The following is a 15,626-nucleotide window of genomic DNA, read 5'->3' on the forward strand; positions in this document are numbered from 1 at the left end:
GGATGGTTCTCATCATTCTTCTTCCTCCAAACACGTTTAGTGGAATTATGACCCAAAAGTTATATTTTGGTCTCATCTGACCACATGACTTTCTCCCATGACTCCTTTGGATCATCCAAATGGTCATTGGCAAACTTAAGACGTGCCTGGACATGTGCTGGTTTAAGCAGGGGAACCTTCCGTGCCATGCATGATTTCAAACCATGACGTCTTAGTGTATTACCAACAGTAACCTTGGAAACGGTGGTCCCAGCTCTTTTCAGGTCATTGACCAGCTCCTCCTGTGTAGTTCTGGACTGATATCTCACCTTCCTTATGATCATTGAGACCCCATGAGGTAAAATCTTGCATGGAGCCCCAGTCCGAGGGAGATTGACAGTCATGTTTAGCTTCTTCCATTTTCTAATGATTGCTCCAACAGTGGACCTTTTTTCACCAAGCTGCTTGGCAATTTCCCCGTAGCCCTTTCCAGCCTTGTGGAGGTGTACAATTTTGTCTCTAGTGTCTTTGGACAGCTCTTTGGTCTTGGCCATGTTAGTAGTTGGATTCTTACTGATTGTATGGGGTGGACAGGTGTCTTTATGCAGCTAACGACCTCAAACAGGTGCATCTAATTTAGGATAATAAATGTAGTGAAGGTGGACATTTTAAAGGCAGACTAACAGGTCTTTGAGGGTCAGAATTCTAGCTGATAGACAGGTGTTCAAATACTTATTTGCAGCTGTATCATACAAATAAATAGTTTAAAAATCATATATTGTGATTTCTGGATTTTTTTTTGTAGATTATGTCTCTCACAGTGGACTTGCACCTACAATGACAATTTTAGACCCCTCCATGATTTCTAAGTGGGAGAACTTGCAAAATAGCAGGGTGTTCAAATACTTATTTTCCTTACTGTATATATATATATATATATATATATATATATATATATATATATATATATATATATATATATATATATATATATAACATTGATGATCTGAGAGCCTCAATCTCTATTTCGCTTCTATTTCTAAATAATTCATGAAAAAGCATCCGATTGGTCGAACGCCATACATTCGGACACGTTTCCCTGCAGATTATTAAAGTACTGATCTGTGTATGATGAGCAGTTTGCTGTAATGAAGCGTGTAATGTCCTTCTGTTTCAACACAAAGTCTCTGATTGTCTTTTACTTGTTTGGAAATAAATATGGACGTGACACGAGTCAACGAGTCGCTGCTCATCACTCTGCGATTCATCACGTTTATTTAACACAACACGATGGCACATGATTCCACACAACACTTTTTATTTTAACATATAAAATCCACCATTTCTGAGAAGAAAAAAGTCACTGGAACATTTACCGCCAAATACATCAACCAATCACAGGACATCTTTCCATCAAATTCGTCTCTTTCGGTTTGCTACTTTTGTCACTTGTGGGCATGGCCTTTTATATTCTAAAAGGTTTATTATGTTAATTTCAGGTGTTATAAATTCCTCCAGAGAACTGCAGGACAAATTGTAGCTACAGCAAAAGATGGATTTTCTACATTTTTTAAGGGGGGGGGGGTGTTTTGGCATGACTTATTTGCAATTACGATCATGCAAAACTTTTGACCAATCATAAGGAAGAATTTTGCAAACCCCACCCCCACGGAGGTTTAGCAAGCTGGCAAACCAAAGCTAATTGGACGGGGATGCACAATGCAGACTGCTAATACTCATAAAAATATTAGGCCACGCCCATTGGGGAAGTTTTCACAGATATCGCCATTGTGTTGGTTAGTAGAGCTGTGCACTGTTGCCCCTCTGCCCTTTATCCTCCGAGCGCCATCTCCACTTCCGCTCTTTACCCGAATCTCTGTAGAGTCCTTCGTCACTTGCCGCCTGAAGACTGTCAAACGTCCCCTGCCTGTTGTTCTCGCAAGAGTCTTTTGCATCTCTCTTTCCTCGAGTTCTGCTGCAGACCTGAGTGCAGCGATCCAAGCAGCTGCTTCTGGTGTTGGTGGTGCAGGCGAACATCCCAGCAGGAACCGCAAGCACCATGGCGCAAACGATCACAATGATGTGAATGAGTCGTTCACGCTGCTCCACTTCGTTCGTGCTGCTCCCAGTCACAAATACGATACACTGCTCCGGACGAGGAGGCTGGTTCTTCAGCGAGACACATACCTCGTACTTTGTAGCAGGTTCGAGATTGTTTACCGAGTACTTGTTGATACCCGGGCCGATGTACAGAGCCTCTTTTTTTGGAGAATCGTAGCGACCGAAATGGACAGTGAACCATGTTTCAGCAGGGTTCTCCGTCGCCGCGTACCACTCGATGGTTATTCCGTACACCGTCTGCTTGGAGATTCGGATATCGATGTAAATGTTTTCATTGACAGAGTGCAGAGGAAAGCCAGGGGGCATCGCCAATGAGGTGTTGGAGTGCAGGGCATTTAGCTGGATGCTAACCGAGGAATTTCCAATGAAGTTGCTGCTACTGCATTTGTAAAGGCCATGATCAGAGGAGCGGACTGACGGGATCATTAAAGCCGAAACGATCGTATCGTCGTTCACCTGAGACTGAGACACTGTAGAGAGAAACAGACAGAAGAGATTGTGAAGACATTGTAATATGTTAATAGGACATCATTGTTAGATATTAAATATTACTGAAGCTTCTTCCAGATATACAGTAAACAATACTTTTGCCCACAGATTTAATCTGCATGTTCGCCATTTTTAATATAGACCCTTTTAACTGCTGGTGTTTCATCTGCACCCAGTAATCTGATTAGCATTTATGAACTTACTTCACTCAGATGGACATTTTATTTTTAATGGATGAAACTGTACAAAGAACAGCCTTAGAATATTGTAGCCTTCTGGTCTGTGACTTGTGGAGGTTACAATGGTGTAACATTCATCAGGGACAATTCACCACCACTCCTCCAGAGGGCACTCTTTGGCAGCAGAAATGCCGCGGGCCGAAGCATCTTAGGTTTTGCTCATGTGCGGTATGGGGATGTGAGCATTTTAAGATGTTTCAGCGTGGATGAGCAACTTTTGAAAAACAATCGAAAGTGTGGACGCAGAACGATTTTTGAACAAAAATGGCGTTTTTATTTTTATTTATCCGGATTAGTGTAGACGTAACCTCTGGGTAGAGACCTTGTCTTGACTTGACTATGGTTGGTGCTTTGATGTAATAAACTAAACCCACGATCCAAATGTTACACATGGAGACTTTGGATCGTGGGTTTAAGGTTCTGTAGCATTCTGTTGCAGGTTTTGAAGGTCACCACACATTAAGGTGAGTTTAAAACTAATGTGGTGTGGAGCAAGTCATCTGATTACAGACAGGAAGTGTAAGTCAAGGTGTCAACATCAAAATAGGGAAAAATCTCAGTGACCTTGGTCAGGGTAAGTTTTTTCAGAAACCGCTGATTTTCTGCAAATTTCACAATCAAACATCTCGAACGTTTATACAAATTGGGGCAAAATAATTACCAGGTTGGTTCAACAAGAAGTCAACAATCACCAAATAATGTGAAAACACTGTGGTGAGCAGAAAAGCATCTCAAAATGCTCAACATGGACGATGAACCTAAAGATGAAGGCCACCACAGTTTCCAGTCTGTCTTGTTGTTAAGAACAACAATCTGGAGATTTCAGTAGGTATGGAAACAGCCAAACTGGAAAATCCAAGACCAGTCCACATCACTCAAAACTAGTGTGAAATGACGACCAGTGATGGTCTAATTGTTGTAAAAGTGCACTTTTGTTCTACCGGGACTGAAATGTCCTTAATGATGACTAGTGACTATTAGGCATTTTTTTATTTCTCACATATAAACATATAAGATAAAAGAATGCAGGAAAACTAGTACGGTTTGCACCTTTCGCTGTGTTTTGCATCAGAGTGTGTATTAGTACGATTCCTCTCGTGTTCCTCAGCAGGAGCAGCACCTTTACCTGTGAATCCTCTGATGGCTTTTAGACTGTAGCTCCATCGAACCACAGCATCAGGCCTCGCTTTCACGAGGCACCTCAGCGTCGCATTGGAGCCAAGCGAAGCCGTGACGTTAGCGTCAGGTGTAGAACTTTCTGGCTTCAAGCAATTCCTGAGTTCAACCTCATGAAAAAACTTCCCGTCTTTTGATTTTGGACCTGAACAGGACAGGTACGAGTTCATCAGTATGATGGGTGGACTGACGGATTTAACAAAGTCCACGAAGCCTTTGAGTCGGCAGTCGCACAGCCAGTGGTTCCCATGCAGCGCTAATACTGCGTTAGCATCGCTCTCCTCCCTCCTGCTGGGATTTTGTACCTGATAGCGAGGCCAGTTAAGAAAAACATCCGCGGAGATCACCGTAAGCTGATTGAAGGATAAATCTAAATAGGTCAGCATGAGAAGGTGGCGTAAGGCGAACTCCGGCAGCACGTCCAGACGGTTGTGCTTCAGATCCAAGATTTTGAGTTTGGGCGTTTCCTGAAAGGCTGTCCACGGCACCGTTCTCAGATTGTTCCCCTCCAGACGGAGCTCAGTTAGGTTCCACAGGCCTTCAAGGCTCTTAAGGTTGATCAGAGTGATGGTGTTAAAGTTCAGCCACAGCGACTCCAAGGCACCGACTGCGGAAAAAGCTCTCTGGGGTATTTCTGTGAGGTGGGACTTCTCAATTCTGATTTTGATCAAATCTCCAGGAAGGTTCTCAGGGATTGATTCCAAAGCACTTTGCATACATAATAAAGATCTAAAACAAAGAGAAATTCTGTCAGCAAAATTGATCAGGTGGAGTCTGAAATAAAACCCCACTGATCTGTAGAATCATGGTGGAGGAACATGGAGGAAACATGCTGATACTTTGCTGCAAAAATACAGTCAGCTTTTCTCACAACCCGAATTTCCCTTCAGATTACTGAGAGGAAAATGATGAGAACTTATGCAATATAAGCTTTTTATAAGATTTACGCAAATTAGACTCGTCCAAATGATGCTTTGCTCGGGCACATTTCTACCATCTAATGAGGAGGTGTTGATTATTTCTCTATAACAGCAGCTTTAAAAGTGGCCTGTGTTTATATCAACGCCACATTCTGATCCGTCACCGTTTCCATAGCAACAGCTCATTCACAGGGACTTGTACAGTATCAATTTTCAAAATTTCCATTACCACACATCTCCTGCCTTTATAAAACCTTGAGATGTTTAACATCACTCACCTCCCAGCGTTGTCTTCAGTGCATGAGCATCCCGTCACGCAGAACCCAGCCGCCCAATAAAAACCATTAAACAGTAAGGCTAGCGTAGTGAGGAACATGCTTACGGTGCAGGTGGATGAAGTGTGAGGAACATGCTGGACTGTAGGAGATGTCCAAGTGCTGAGGGACTTAAGCTGCTTGTGCTTTAATCCGCCTAATGACTGAGATCTCAGAGAGGTGACACATAACACAAATGAACATAACATACACAGACAAAATGAATAGGACACCTGACTTCTCCAGTCTGATGAGGTTCCTCCTCAAACTGTTAGCACAAAGTTGGAGGTACACAATTGTATAGGATGTCTTTGCAGCATAATTATCCCTTGACTTGATCTAGGAGATCCAAACCTGTGCACAAAGTCAGCTCCATAAGAGGCACATAATGATCAGGTTTCCACAAACTTTTGTTCATATAGAAAAATTCTCTGGATATTGGATTGAATTGTGTATTGATTTTAGGTAAAAAGCTGAAGTTAGTGTCTGATTCACAGACCGTATAACGGTTGAGGGTTAAGTGCCTTGCTCAGGGGCCCAGCAGTGCAGCTTGGTTATTCTTAGTTTCATTACTAAATCCAGAACTGCAGTCTCCTGTGTTTTTTATGGGACTAAATGGAGGCAGTGAGGCGGAGAGATAAAGCTCTTTTTTCAGCATGGATTCGACACGCAGGATCGGATTAAACCTCCATTTAATTAGCGCTTGTAAGTCGGCGGCTTCTTACAGCTGCGGAGATAAAAAATACAGTCTGCTGCCTTTACTACTTACAGAGGGTTTCGTCTGGAGATACCGCTTGGGATCGCTATCAGACCGATGAAGAGGTGATACGTACATACTGAAGTGTACAATTTGTGTATCGTTACATCCATATTGAACTCTGAAGCTTAAAAATCCAGTATAGAAAATAAAAAGCACTGACTGATCTGCTGAGGTTACTACCACTGTGTGTGCTCCTGAGGTTATGTTTGAGTGTGTGTGTGTGTGTGTGTGTGTGTGTGTGTGTGTGTGTGTGTGTGTGTGTGTGTGTGTTGAATTGATGTTGGTGGTGAGATTGGCTTGAATTTTGTGTATCATTACACGCCTATTTTAAATATATAATATAATATAATAATGTATATAATATAATTTTTAAAATTGGAATTGGACATGTGACCAGATAATGGGAGATTATAGTTATTATGAATTATTACAGATATTATTTGACTTAAACATACGCTCAAGTTTATTACATTACAGTTTATTTTTAATCCTGTAATTTTTAGTCTGTGGGATTTTTGTAAGATATTTTAATTGAATTAAAGCTTTTAGTTCTTTACAACATCTCAGCATTTCTTTAGCATATTTCTTATTAAGTGTTTGAAAGACCTGATATCAGATGAGTATCTGTTGGGTTTCGTATCAGAAATGAGAAAGCGTTATCTAATCTGAGAGTGTGTGCTGCATACATCAGGTGGAGGTGGTTAACTAAGGATCTTAGTTATCAAGGCATTGGACTCTGGAGCAGAAGTTCACAAGTTCAAATCCCATCAAGCTGCCACTGCTGGGCCCCTGAGCAAGGCCCTTAACTCTCACCTTCTCAGAAAGTCACTCTGGATAAGGATGTCTGTCAAACGGTGTAAATATACAGTACAAAGATAAAATCAAAGCCGAAGCCGTGAGACGTCCATCACTAACACACGGTTCACTTCTGCAGTAAGGTGAAGCTTATTAACCTCAATCTCCTGTTAAAGCAGCGCTGCAGGAGTTCAGATTTAAATCACTGTGATGTTCCACACATTCACTAACAAGCAGCTGATTGAAAACTCCAGGACAACTTTAAAGGTTTATTAGATGCATTATATGAAGCAAAAGTTTGTGGACACCTGACCAGATTGCTATGTGCTTCTTTTTGAACAGCCCATTCCACATTTAGTCTCCATGTGCTGTTACAATGAGCTCCACTCTTCTGGGAAGATGTTCCACTAGATTCTGTGGAGATTTGTGCAGACACAAGGGGGTTCTAATGTACTGTAGGTGAGGTGAGGACATTCATTAATACTGTTGGAGTTCTATAGAAACAGATCTTTCAGTCCAAAGCAGATCTTCATAGAGCTGACTTTGTGCACAAATGTCCTGCTGGAACAGGTTTGGGTCTCGTAGTTCAAGTCATTATGTTTAATTTGTCTAGAATAAAATGTGAATGTTCAGTAGCCAAACTACATCATATCCAGATCTGGAATAATATAATACAAAACATTGATGAAATTATTAATTAAATATTCCTAAAAGTGATGTTGGCTTAGAAAAATAATAGAAAACAAATGTAGGAATTGAGGATCCGCCTTGGATCCTAAACCTGAACTGCTGACACTTTTCTTATATTTTATGAAAAACGTTTATTCGTAGATACTTTTTCAGACATTAGATGGAAGAGATTATTAGAGAAAATATTTATTTACACAGAACATCTCAATTTTAGTTTATTATTAGAGCAGAGTGAGAGAAAGAATACAATGAATACTGTACAAAACACAAGAGAAAACCTACGTGTCTAGAATTGTGCACAAAACACAGTCAAGAGAAAGACGAGGTCCGTACAGGGATCACATGACAGATGGGGCTTTAATCAGTTCCTCACGTTCTAGCGCCTGTAGAATCCAGGACCCTGTGCAGGAACCGCATGCTTTTCTTCATGGAGCTTGGAACAGGAAATTGTAATTAAGTAGTATACAACTTGGTGTTAACTGTTTGAATAAGACCCTTATATAAGTGTGATGGGGAAGTGGTAGCTCAGATGTTTGACTTTTAATGAGATGGTTGTAAGTTCAAATCCCACTACCATTGAGCTGCAATGCTACTGCTGTGCCGTTAAACAAAACCTTTTACCTTTTAATTGGAAATCTCTCTGGATTAGAGCGTTTGCCAAATGCCAAAAATGTAAATGTACTATATATATTAGTCAGGGGTGCACATACTTTTGGTATGTCCTGTTTGTTTATACCCAGATCACTTAGAGTATGCCTGAGAGGCCATGAACATGCTTTTCTTTACGCCATATTCACAATCAGCATCTTAATACAATCTCTAGAAACCAAATATTATGTATCCTCGATATTCCAGGGCTCCAGATTCCAGATCTCCAGATTTACTGAACAGGACGAATCAGATCCTGAAGATCAGTCAGTGCAGAGATGATCAATATTGATTTCAGCAGTAATACTCATTCGGATGACTTTCGGTTCTGTTCACGGCCTCAGAGTCGACGCTGGAGCGAGCCGAGAGCAGACGGTTGGACTCGTCTTTGTTGGTGTGAGCGAGGAACTCCCCTTCCATCCCTTTAGCCTTGGTACCTGGTGTGATAGTCTCGAAGGTCACATACGAGTCTTGAATGTCCTTCTTTCTTCTTCCCATAAGCTTCTGGAGTCGTCTTTTCAGAGCCCCGCAGCAAACGATGAGGGTGAGAGGCACAGCAATGACACACGCTACCGTGATCACCACCACATTGATGAGCTTCTGAGTGCCACTTGCACTGGCTGCTTCATCCGTTGAGAAGATCACACACTGCTCCTTCTTCGGGATTAGACCCTTCACACATACACAGGCGATATACTTGGTTTTGGGAACAAGGCCCTCGATGGTGATCCGATGCTTCCCGGGACCGACATTGATGCGTTTCATATCTCTTTCACCGAATACGGCATAAAGAACACTAAACCACGTGGTGTTGGTCGCAGAAGGAGCTCGCCAGTTGATTGACACCGTGTGATCGGTGTCGCCGATTATTTTGACGGAACGTACCACTCTTTTCTCCGGGCCTTGCTGGAGGAATGAAGCATTGGCTGCCAAGTTGCTCAACACATTCTTTTCAACATCGATCTCTAAACTGTTCTCTGTGGATTTGCCGTCCATTACTCCATTAGATATGCTAGAGCTCTCGTTCTTGGATGGCCTTGTGGATTTGGAGACATTAAATGCTTCAGTGTCTGCAGAGGTCATAGGAATGTATCTTGCGGTGGGTTTCTTCTTGATGCCACTTTTCTTCACCTCACCGATCTGTCTTGTTTCTGAAACAACAAGAGAGATGACGGCATTGGCGCTGCCCACAAAATTTGTGGCTCTGCAGATGTATTTGGCCGAGTCATGAGAGGACACGGTGAGGATGCTGAGAATGGACCAGGTGATGCCTTCGGCTGAAAGTTCTTCATAGACTGTAAAGTAAAAAGTGAATTAATTGTGCAGTGACAATTTTGCCCCCAGTTGTGATGTTTTCACCTTGAATTGTTTTTTTTTACTCCATATAATTTGAAATGTAGTGAAGTACAATACTTCAAACAAAACATACATAAGTAAAATTACAAATAAAAAAATTACTTCAAAAAGTAGAAGCACACAAATAAAATACTCAGTTACAGTTATGCAAGTAAATGTAATTATTAACTTCCACCGTCCACCTCTGTTACCTGCCTACCCACCGAATACCCTACCTACCCACTTACCTACCTAATAACCCCCCTACCGATGTCATTTTATCTTTTTTGTGCTTAATAACAAAATGTCCTCAGTCTGTTAAATTTCAAGCCACAAGTCTTGGACTCCTATTACGAAGGTCGTTCGAGTAAAACCGGGACTTTATATTTCCCAGGTATAAAAATAGATGCTAGCGTGGTGGTATTACACGCAGTGGTAAGTGGTTAGCGTGTCCTATTACTGCTAGGCAGCGCACATGTATGACGCATGTACCGCTAATCAAGATGGCCGACAACAGTGTATGCATAGGACAGCGTGTGGTGCTGAAGTTAATTGTGAACAAAGGCATAAACCTTTGAATATCTCCAGAAGACTTCGAGCGCAGTAGCATGGTGAGACGTTCAGCCGCAGTAAGACATCTGAATGGTGTAAGTTTGAAAGATGGTGCTTAGTGACGATCCAGATCCTGGTTTCATGGTAATGAAGTGAAGCAGTGAATCAGGCTTACTGACGAATCTTTCTATGTCGAATCTTTCCAGGTATTAGTTAAACGCTGGATTAAGTGTATAAATGTAGCAGGAGAGTTTTTTATTTTATAAACTCAAAAGCCCCGGTTTGACTTCGTCCATCGTAGTAATTTGCTAGGATTATTTTTGCTAAAAGTGTAGAAATTAGACAGTACCCTCACCTGTACCATTGATGTCTTTCCCATCAGCCCGGGTCCAGGTGAGCTCAGGCATGGGCACTCCAACAGTACCACAGCGAAGCAGGACGTTGTTGCCTACCAGACTGCGAACTTTAGCCACGGCGGTGTGAACTCGTGGAACCTGGCACATTCGAATCTCCACATCCCATAAGAGCACTCCGGAAAAGCTCTCAGGCTCTGAACAGCGTAGGTGATTGTCGATGAAAGCTAACGCTGATGACGGAGACTTCTGGAACTGAATCAGGTCAAACAAGCGACAGTCACACTGCCACAGGTTATCATGAAGACCTGGGGAATTCAAAAATATGATTTCTGAGCAAACACAGATCAAAATTTATTACAGAGCTGTGAAGGGGTTAATAATCTGGAATTTTACCCAAAATCATCTTCGAGTTCTCAGCATCCTGCTGCGGTTTGGTAGAGAGCCACATGAGCAGAACTTCAGATGGCACAGTTGTGAGGCTATTACTGGACAGATCCAGGTATGTCAGGTTTTTAATGTAGATAGCTGCTTCAGCCGGGATGATGCTGATCTTATTGTCATGCAAATCCAGGAGTCTGAGGTTCTGCATATCAGTTAAACTCTCCCATGGGAAGGAGGTGATGAAGTTCGCTTCGAGCCGAAGCTCATTCAGCATGCTCAAGCCACGAAAACTGTCCACTTGGAGAACAGAAAGAGAGTTGAAGGACATCCAGAGGAATTCAAGTTTTCGGAGGGAAATAAAGGCCTCGCTGGAGATTTGGGTAATGTCCGTCTTTTCAATACGAAGCTTTGAAATGTCCGAGGGGAAGTCAGTGGGGATGGAGCTGAGCTCAGGATCACTGCACAGGACGCTCCTGGAGAGGATCAGAAATCAAGAAATAAAAGGTAAAAAAAAATAATGGTGGTTTTCACACTGAGAGCGTTTGCTGCAGTTCAGATCTAAATGTGTGAATGTTCTCGGCGTTCCCTCACACCGTTTATAATAATAATAAATGATCAGCTACACCACATTTTCAGACTATTTTACTTCCAAATATACGGTAATCACAGTTCGGTTCCACTGCTGCATCCTACAGGCAGTTTGGGGTTTGGTATCAACGTTTCTCGACTTTTTACGTTCCCAATTTTTTATGCAAACACCTCTCTGTTTCAGACTACACTTTTCCCCTAAGCATTTGTTCAGATAAACACTTTCAGCATTGAGATAAAGAAAACACCACAGCACTGCTGAGTCCTCTACACTGATTAGGCATAACATTAAGGCCATCTGCTTAATATTGTGTCTCCTTTTTGCTGCTAAAACAGTCCTGATCCGTCGAGCAAATATTAATATCTTGGGCAATTATGTGCAATAATAACATTAGTGCAACAACAACAACAATAATACAATAATAATAATATTAATAATAAAACTAATAATAATCATTTGTAAGAATTATTATAATAATTAAATAATAATAATTACATGTGAAATAATTTATAACTATTATTGTAGTCTGACTTTTGTTTTTTCATGCTGTAAAATATTATATTTCACTTAATATATACTTTATGTATATTTATTTAAAAAAAATTATTTTACTTTGATCTTTAACTGTAACCTGCAACCAAACAATTTCCCAATACAATTGTGGCAGCGATCAATAAAGTATTCTGATTCCGTTGAATATTCTGAAAACAGTAACTCCACCACCATGCTTCATCCCTCCAACTGTTTGTAATTCTTTGCGCTTCACAGGATTCGCTGAATGTTTTCAGAAGCTCGGCTAGCCTTCACTGTGAAGTTCAACATTGGGAAAAGATTAAACAGCACTGCAGTTAATCTCATCCTTACTTAAGCCAGGATTAAAAACCTGCACTGGGAATGCACTCTTTACCCAAAACAACATAAAACACACCAGGTTCTTACCGGGCTTTGGTTCCATCACCGAGTTTGTAGAAGAAACAGCTACACTGTGCAGGACAGGCGCTGGACGGGACTGAAAGTCCCCCGATAAAGGCCAAACACAAACTCAAAAAGACCCACATTTTGGCATTGTCTTAACAGCTAAGTTAAAAATGAAAAGAGAAAAAAAGAAATAAAACGGGACGTCTGATGGTGTCCCTGCTGCAGCAGCAACATTGTTGTGTCTCTGAGCGTCTCAGTCGTCTGTGTCCATGCTGCTGTTGCTGCTGCTCTGAATCCCCCAGATAAAAAGGATCGAGTGGGATTAGGGAAAGGGACGTGGGTTATTTCCATTTACATGATTATTTCCTTCCTGGAAGCTCATTGGCTGCGAGCTCGCTTTTTGTTTATTTACAGGACAGGGACGTTCTGGTGATCTGATTGGACGGTTAAATGTGGAGCTTGGATTTAAATTGCGATGGTCAAATAATTTGTGCATAATTTCAGAAGAATACAAATGACAAATTATGAATAATGAAGCTGTTGTTTGCTTAATCCTGATGCCATTTATCTCACAACTTCCTTCCAGCCAATCAGAATCCAGTATTCACACTGACCTATATAGGTGTGTATAGATAGACAGATGGACAGATGGATGGATAGATAAATTAGAATTGACAAATGAAAAGAATGATGGACAGATGAACAAACAAAAGAAAGAGGTAGATTAGGAAATAAAGATGTACTGTGAGAAAAGTAAAACTGTAAGTAAAAGTATATTATAACCAGTTATAGTCAGTTAAAGTAGTTACTTTTAGAGATGGTTACCGAGAGCCGGTATTTTATTAGGACTGGTACGTAACTGGTTCAATACCAGACTACTAATCAGCTACTGTTATCAATATTAGAATTATCTCTGAATACTTCAATGTTAATGGTGAATTAGAAGCTGCTGCTTTTTATTTTCCATAACTGAATGATGTACGTGTGATATCCATGCACACATGGTGTGTGTGTGTGTGTGTGTGTGTGTGTGTGTGTGTGTGTGTGTGTGTGTGTGTGTGTGAGCAATCAGTCATGGTGGCAAAGTTAAAATGTTCAAAAGTGTTGATTACATTGGAAAACTTGTGCATCAGTGTCAGATGCAATATAAAATATAAACTAGAAACATTTAAACACATCAGCCTCAAGCGAAGGTACACCTTCTGAGACACCCAGTAGCAGCCCATTCACCATAACGATGAATAAACGTCAGAGTGTCATAGGGCCGTCACTACATTTATAGTGAATGATTTATTGCCCTTCACTACAGTGGACTCCAGCTGGGCCAGGTGAAGTAGGCAATAAATGAGTTAGTTATTATTTTAACAAATTTTTCTGTGTTTTTGTAACTGTAACATTGTAACATTACTAAATTCAGCAGTAATAAAATAACCAGATTTTCAAAATCTTTTCACATCTTTTTTGCACCAAATTATAGAGTACCGTAATTTCCGGACTATTAAGCGCACCCATATATAGGCCACACCCACTGAATTTTACGTAGATTTTTATTTTGAACATAAATAAGCCGCACCTGTCTATAAGCCGCACACTGTCTACACTGAAACTAATGAACTTTACACAGGCTTTAACGAAAGACATTTTACACACGGTATCTAAACAGTAGCCTACCAAGAAAGTCATTGTTCACTGTCTTCCTCCTTCCTCTCACAACTATTTCTCTCGGGAGTTTATCTTTTGGCATCGTCGTGCGTTTAAGAAAACCGTTTTTTCTCCCGAAGCCGTGCAGCTCAGAACACAGGTGAGGTGCGTTTTTTTTGTTTCGTTCGGAAATTTCATTGGTCTAATGTTTTGGGGTTCAGTTTTTTGGCTTGAAGTTTGTAAAACCGGGAAAAACCCAGGAAAAATTCATAAATTAGCCGCTTCGTTGTTTAAGCCGCGAGGTTCAAAACGTGGGAAAAAAGTAGCGGCTTATAGTCCGGAAAATACGGTAGTATCAACAAGACCAGTATCAGAGAACCGGTATCGGTACCAAAAAAAATGTAATCAATACCCATCCCTTCTTACTTTATAGCTGTAGAGTGATGTTTACTTTGTTGGAGAAAAATCTCAGTTTTTCTTTTGTTGCGTTTAATAATTGTGAATTTTCTTTATTACTTGTCACATTGCAGCATTTATTCATTGCATATCTTTGTTAGGAAGTTGGAGTCAGAGCACAGGGTGAGCAATAATACAGCGCCCCCTGGATCACAGAGGATTAAGGGCCTTGCTCAGGGGTCCAACAGTGGCAAGTGTGCTGAGCCATAAACCCAGATTTTCTGATTAATACCTCAGAGCCCTAAACTTTAAACCAGCACTTGAACCACCTCTCGCCTTTCTGTTATAAAGTACTGAAGCTGGAGACTCCTTCCTTTCATGTTTAGTAAACATCTCAGTGTGTTTATGTGCCATCTGTCTTTTGAAGCACATCAACATTAACTAATTATTTCTATGCTGCTGTGAGTTCAATTCAATGCTTCATGTGGACATTAAGAAGAAGAAGCTGAATCTCAGATGGACGTTCGGCTCTTTTGGAGCTGCACCCAGGTCTCTGCAGCTCCGTTTCCATGAGCAGCGTTTGCTGTTACCCAGAATCCTCAGCACTAATCACCTGGCAGCAGTGCATCGGGATTAGAGCAGACAGGAGTTGGGTTTTCTGCTCAAAAACATACGAAACATACATGTGCCAAGCTTTCGGCTTCAAATCAAAGGACTCGCGGAGGGTTTAATAAATCACATGCTAACAAATATCACAATTATCACCTTATTATTATATAATTATCCATATTGTGCAAATGTAATGACAATTAGAATCAGAATAATAATAAGGAAACATTTAATAATAATAATAATAATAATAATAATAATAATAATATTGATGTAATAATATTAAGGGGATAATATATAATAATAATAGGATAATTAAGGGGATAATAATAATATAAGGGGAGTGGTGGCTCCAGCGGTTAAGGCGCTGGGTTACCGATCGGAAGGCCGGGGGTTCAAGCCCCGGTATCGCCAAGATGCCACTCTTGGGCCCTTGAGCAAGGCCCTTAACCCTCTATGCTCCAGGGGACCCTTACGAGGAAAAATAAATCAAGGACCGTGATGTCGGAGCGACGTGGGGCCGCCTTCCCGTGGGCTCACCACCTGCAGGAGGGACCGTAAGGGACCGGTGCTGAGAGGATTGGGCAGCAATCGAAGGCGGGGGCCTTAACAGCCCGATCCCTGGACACGGAGAAGTGTCTGGGGAATCTGCTTAGACTGCTGCCCCCGCGACCCGAATTACAGATAAGCGGGAGAAGATGAAATTAAAATGATGATG

The 15,626-nt window shown here is 41.2% G+C and overlaps 2 protein-coding genes across 3 annotated transcripts; both read right to left on the reverse strand.

Annotated features, from left to right (window-relative positions):
- Nucleotides 1-1,280: 1,280 nt before the first annotated feature.
- Nucleotides 1,281-6,115, reverse strand: lrit2 (leucine-rich repeat, immunoglobulin-like and transmembrane domains 2). 2 transcript variants are annotated; one of them, XM_083557498.1, is made up of 3 exons: nt 6,008-6,115; nt 3,955-4,733; nt 1,281-2,570 (listed from the first exon to the last, which is right to left on the reverse strand). In XM_083557498.1, the coding sequence occupies exons 1-3, from the start codon at nt 6,106-6,108 to the stop codon at nt 1,777-1,779; spliced, it is 1,674 nt and encodes a 557-aa protein (XP_083413624.1). In that variant the 5' UTR covers nt 6,109-6,115; the 3' UTR covers nt 1,281-1,776. The 2 variants fall into 2 exon arrangements, with proteins under 2 accessions (XP_083413624.1, XP_083413625.1); XM_083557499.1 differs by lacking the exon at nt 6,008-6,115 and adding an exon at nt 5,203-5,343.
- A 1,796-nt stretch (nt 6,116-7,911) lies between these two features.
- Nucleotides 7,912-12,553, reverse strand: LOC310735055 (leucine-rich repeat, immunoglobulin-like domain and transmembrane domain-containing protein 1). The gene is made up of 4 exons (XM_083557614.1): nt 12,284-12,553; nt 10,768-11,228; nt 10,374-10,679; nt 7,912-9,426 (listed from the first exon to the last, which is right to left on the reverse strand). The coding sequence occupies exons 1-4, from the start codon at nt 12,400-12,402 to the stop codon at nt 8,426-8,428; spliced, it is 1,887 nt and encodes a 628-aa protein (XP_083413740.1). The 5' UTR covers nt 12,403-12,553; the 3' UTR covers nt 7,912-8,425.
- Nucleotides 12,554-15,626: the final 3,073 nt, after the last annotated feature.

The sequence above is a fragment of the Silurus aristotelis genome (genome assembly GCF_946808225.1).
Source record: "Silurus aristotelis genome assembly, chromosome: 12".
In the NCBI taxonomy this organism is placed as follows: Eukaryota; Metazoa; Chordata; class Actinopteri; order Siluriformes; family Siluridae; genus Silurus; species Silurus aristotelis.

Coding starts and splice junctions, on each gene's coding strand:
- lrit2 (XM_083557498.1), bottom strand. CDS start 6,108: ATGGATGTAACGATACACAAATTGTACACTTCAGTATGTACGTATCAC. Junction 4,734..6,007: donor ATCTCCAGACGAAACCCTCT/GTAAGTAGTAAA, acceptor TCTTTGTTTTAG/ATCTTTATTATGTATGCAAA. Junction 2,571..3,954: donor AGCCATCAGAGGATTCACAG/GTAAAGGTGCTG, acceptor TTCTCTCTACAG/TGTCTCAGTCTCAGGTGAAC.
- LOC310735055 (XM_083557614.1), bottom strand. CDS start 12,402: ATGTGGGTCTTTTTGAGTTTGTGTTTGGCCTTTATCGGGGGACTTTCA. Junction 11,229..12,283: donor GGTGATGGAACCAAAGCCCG/GTAAGAACCTGG, acceptor GATCCTCTCCAG/GAGCGTCCTGTGCAGTGATC. Junction 9,427..10,373: donor GAAAGACATCAATGGTACAG/GTGAGGGTACTG, acceptor TTTACTTTACAG/TCTATGAAGAACTTTCAGCC.